Genomic DNA, 4862 nt, shown 5'->3' on the forward strand with positions numbered 1-4862 from the left:
GGACTGGAATGGCTTAAATGGTTAAGTTGCATGGCTTATGGATTGTCACTCTGTTCCAATGGTGCACTGCCATGTTAAATCCATAAGTTGAACGGACAAAACTTATTGAAGGAATAAATGCAGTGTAAGGATTTTAGTTGGAGGTCTTCCAGTTTACTATATTCAAGAGCATCTTTTCAACTTCATGGCTGGACCTGGGTCATGTTGCCTCAGGTTTTGCTTTTTTAAAGACCACTTGCAACAGATTTTCTCCATAGAGTGTAGTTTCATAGAACTAAAAACAAGTCAGGCATCCAACTAAATGTCAAGTTTGCAATGGCTTATAGGGTTACAGAGGGGGGCCCCCAAGTTAAGCCATTTCCTATATTGACTGAAAGACTAAATTTGAAAAATGTTCAAATGTTATGTAGCATGTTTAAAGGTCTTCCATCAAAAAGTCTTAAAAAAACACCCCCTCCCAAACCCCAGATTGCTATTGGTAAACAGCTGTATTAAGGCCTTTAAGTGCCATTAACATGCTTTAAAAAAAATCCTTGTGTTGAATTTGGAGAACTTCTAATATGCTATTGAACATCTGCTTTTCCAAAAGTTTTTTAATCTAGAAAGCATTTCCATTGCCATGAGGTACAGTATGTTTCACTGTACTATGAGGAAGGTAACTGTTCAATTTCGACTTAGACGGAAAAACTAGTTTGCTTTGCTTACCATCTTTGCTGTTTCACAGGCATTTGGTGCTTTAAATCTGATGTGGAATGCTGATAGATTCATTTTAGAAGTCATAAGCCTTTGAGAAGTTGGAGATAACTTCATTGCTTATCTATTTTCTCCTTTGCAATCAAGCTGTTCCTTTAAAAGTGAAACACTACAGAGTTGCAAAAATTTGAAACAGTAAGAGCAAGCATCGTTTGCAGCTTCATGGTTGGTTTTGGCCCAACTTTTTATTTAGTATTCTGTAGTTGTTTAACACACACTTAAATGGTCTTATTGGGGAGGGGGGAAAGGGGAGGCTCTTGCAGATTCCCAAGGAAATGTGAGAAAGGCAAAATATGGCCAGCATTATCCATTTGCTGTTTTGGATTTAAGTGGGTGAATAGCACTTTCCTTATGTAAGCATCTGATCTCAGGTTTTTCACACTGAGAACATTGAGCTTTCAGTTTGAAGACACCCTGAAATTCTGAGAGTAGCAAACCCAACCCCCCTTCTAATATCTAGCTTGTTTATAAAGGCAGAATGAGTCATCTCTCTTCATGTTAGATAGCTAGATGTTTGTGGAAGATCTTAGTATTGCTTGCCTCATTTACTGGGAAGTATCAGTTAGGAAGTGGCCTTCAGGGACACTTAGAGAATTACAACACTAGTACACAAGTCAAGTCTTACACACTTAACATTTGCTTGTTGAAAGCAATGTCATAAAATCAAATAAAATTAAACATGTTTTACTTTTTTCCTCACAAGAACAGAAAAATTAATGGAGGAGAACTTAACAGGAAACTTTTAAAGTAACAACAATTTTTTCTTTTTAATAGTCCTTGGGGGTAGTTATGACAGAATAGGTTCCACTTTTTGTTTTATTTCTTTGAACAGGGATTTTGGTCCAAAGTTTTGTTTGTTAATTTTAGTATCTGCTTCTGCCTCCCCCTCTATAAGATCGACTTCCTCCACGGCCACCACCTCTTGGTGTTCCGCGGCTTGAACTGCTGTAGGAATCACATGGAGGAGGGTACCCCCTTTCCATAGAAGGAGGAAGCCCTCTTTCTTGTCTGCCAACCCGGTCATGACCACTTGAGTAGAGATCACTTCGGCTGCTTGAGTAACTGTCTCAACTTCCACCATATCCATCACGTGAGCTGCTGTAATCATCATAGTGACTGCTTCCACCATAAGATGGAGGGGGCCCTCATGTGGGTGGAGCACTACGTGAATTACCATAGCTCTCATAGGAGTCTCTATAGGAGCCTCCACTAGGATGGTCTGAATAGTCACGATCACGACCACAGCCATCTCTATCACTATACCCTCTGGAAGGATAGTCATCACGTGAACTGGAATGACCATAGTCACGGTATGTATAATCTCTTGGTGGTGGTGCATAATCTCTCGTGTCACGAGAACTCGGGTAATCTCTGCTTGAATAGCTGTCTTTAGTGGAATATCCATCATCTCTTGGGGACAAATATACGTCCTAGGAGAGGGCAAGGGTTCCCTTCGTGGTGGGCCTCCGTAACTATCTCTTCCACGTGATACAGGAGCTCGACCTCCCATTCCACTGCTCCTGCGAACTGGTCCTGAAGGGGCTGATCTTTCAGGAGGAGGACCTCCACTTCTTGGTGGTGGTCCTCTTTTTACTGGAAGTGGTCCTCTCGAGGAACTCATGTTAAAATTCATGGAATAGCCACCATCATCCATGTGTCCCCCACACGAAGGGGGTCCTCTGGTTCCTCCACTTCCTCCTCTTCCACCTCTAAGACCCCTTGGAGGGCCTCTGCTTCTTTGAGGTGGAGGGGGTCCACGTCTACCACTTTCAAATGTTGGTTTAGTGGCTTGTTCCACCTTGACGGCTTTTCCATCTAAGGACTTTCCATTCATATCTCTAGCTGCATCTTTGGCATCAGCCGGGCTTTCAAAGGTGACAAAAGCAAATCCTCTCGATTTGTTTGTTTCACGGTCTTTCATCAAGAACACTTCCACAATCCGTCCATATTTGCCAAACACTGCTTCAAGCGCCTTCCCATTGGTTTCAGTATTGAGCCCACCAATGAAGAGCTTTCCTGCACTATCGGCTTCAACCATTTTTCCTCCTGGGGTGATTGTTACAGAGATGACGATCTTGGTTTCAAGCTCCTACGAGCTTGGCGACAGGCGCTTCGTAGTGACTCAGCACGAGGGCTGACTGCCGGGTCGGAGAGTGCAAGAGGAAGCAGCTAGCACTACTGCGCAATGAGCTGAGCTCATTTTTTTATGAATCATGCTATCATCTCCTTCATTGATGCTTTAGCAGTTGCTAAATATTTGTACTTGTCCTCTTTTTTATTTTGATATGAAGGTTTGGGTTTTTTTTTTTTGTTTTTTATTTTGTTTGTTTTCTTTGAGATTATCCTGTGATTTATTATTTTCTTCCCAAGTTTAAAACTGTTTTATTTTGCAATTGTCTTGACTTCCTCACCATGTAGAAGTTCTATAACTACACTCTTTATTCCCTCTGTTTGGTTTGTAGTTGTCCTCATTTGCTAATTGATGTTTCTGATTCCCTGTTCACAGTATTGCAAGCTTACTTTATTTTGGATAGTTCTATAACTAGGTTGCTTTCTGGGTTATGTCATCATGTGTGTTAATAGTCAGTTGTTTGCTGTTGTTGATTCTCTGTCTGAAGGACTCTTTAGCATCTCTTGTAAGGTTGGTCTTGTTTTAACAAATTCCTTCAATTTCTACTTATCTGGAAATATCTTAATTTCACTATCATATTTGAAGGACAATTTTACTGGGCATAAAATTCTCAGCTGGAGATTTTTTTTTTCCAGGGTTTTACATGTATTAGCCCATTGCCTTCTTGCTTGCATGGTTTCTGCCCAGAAATCTGAGTTTTGTCTTATTTGTTGCCCTTTATAGGTAACTTTTTGTTTTTTTCATGCTGCTTTCAGGATTCTTTCTTTGTCTTTTATTTTGGTTACTTTGATGATGATATGTCTTAGTGATTTTCTTTTGAGGTCTATCCTGTTTGGGGTTCATTGAATTTCTTGAATGGATATACTCTCATCTTTCAATATATTAGGGAAATTCTCTTCCAAAAAATCTTCAACAATTTTCTCTGTGGTTTTATTTGTCTTTTCCTATTCTGGAATTCCAATTACATGTAGGTTATTCCTCTTAATGGTATCCCACATGAATCTTACATTTTCTACATTTTGTTTTGATCTTTTTTTGATTGATCCCTTAACAAATTGTATAGATTTGTTTGTCTTCAATCTCATTAATTCTGTCTTCCATTGATTTGATTCTACTCCTTTGCTCATTCAATGTGTTATCTATTTCTGAATCTTAGTATTAATCTTCTGGATTTCTATTTGTTGTTTTTCTATAATTTCTAATTTATTGTTTATTTTATCAATTTGTTCTTGTTTTGTTTATTTAAATTGTTCTAGAGTTTTGTCTGTGTTTTCCTTAATTTTTTTGTTTGCCTTGATCTTGCCAATATTTTCCTTGATCTGTGTCTCAATCCATTGAAGGTACCCAAATAAAATTCTTTTGAATTCCTTATCAGGAAGTTCCAATGCTGCTGCTTCCTCAGGTGTGTTTTCTGTGTTTGTATCCTGGTCCCTTGTTTCTACTACTTTATCTTGCTTCTTTGTGTAGAATGTGATGATCTGTTGTCTCCAAGAAATTGTTATGGTGCTGCATTTATGTTTAATGTCTTCCCAGTCATCAGCCTTCCAGTGTGGCCACCTGTACTGTCCTCAGCAAGCAGAGCCCACTCTTACGTTGCTTTTCCAGGTAAGAACACAACTTGCATATATTCAAAATGGCCATGCCCACTGCTTATGAATATTCAAAATGGTTGCACCTTCAGGACAGCCGCTGGCAGTCCACAAGTCTGTTTCTCTACTTTTTCACTGTTTTCCTTTCTCATTGTCAGATACCAATGCTGTCCTTGCCCACACAGTCTTTACTGAGCAGAGCAGATTCTTATATTGCTGCCAGGAAATATTCAAAAATGCCTGTGCCCTCAAGACAGCTGGCAGTCTACAGCTCCTTTTGTCTCCTTACTCGCTATTTTCATTCAATTTCCTCGACTAGTTGTTATTTAATCCACTTCTTTATCCTTGCCTTCAAAGCTCAGGGTTCCAGAATCATCTTCTGTATCAGT

General features: G+C 39.5%; 1 protein-coding gene across 1 annotated transcript; it reads right to left on the reverse strand.

Annotated features, from left to right (window-relative positions):
* Nucleotides 1–1616: 1616 nt before the first annotated feature.
* On the reverse strand, nt 1617–2791 carry LOC103204728 (RNA-binding motif protein, X chromosome-like). The gene is given in 2 exon segments (XM_042782190.1): nt 1617–2185; nt 2188–2791. Coding segments are annotated over 2 exon segments (1173 nt in total).
* Between the last annotated feature and the right edge of the window lie 2071 nt (nt 2792–4862).

This window comes from Orycteropus afer, unplaced genomic scaffold (assembly GCF_000298275.1).
Source record: "Orycteropus afer afer isolate SDZICR_OR568_19922 unplaced genomic scaffold, OryAfe1.0 scaffold00257, whole genome shotgun sequence".
Lineage (NCBI taxonomy): Eukaryota > Metazoa > Chordata > Mammalia > Tubulidentata > Orycteropodidae > Orycteropus > Orycteropus afer.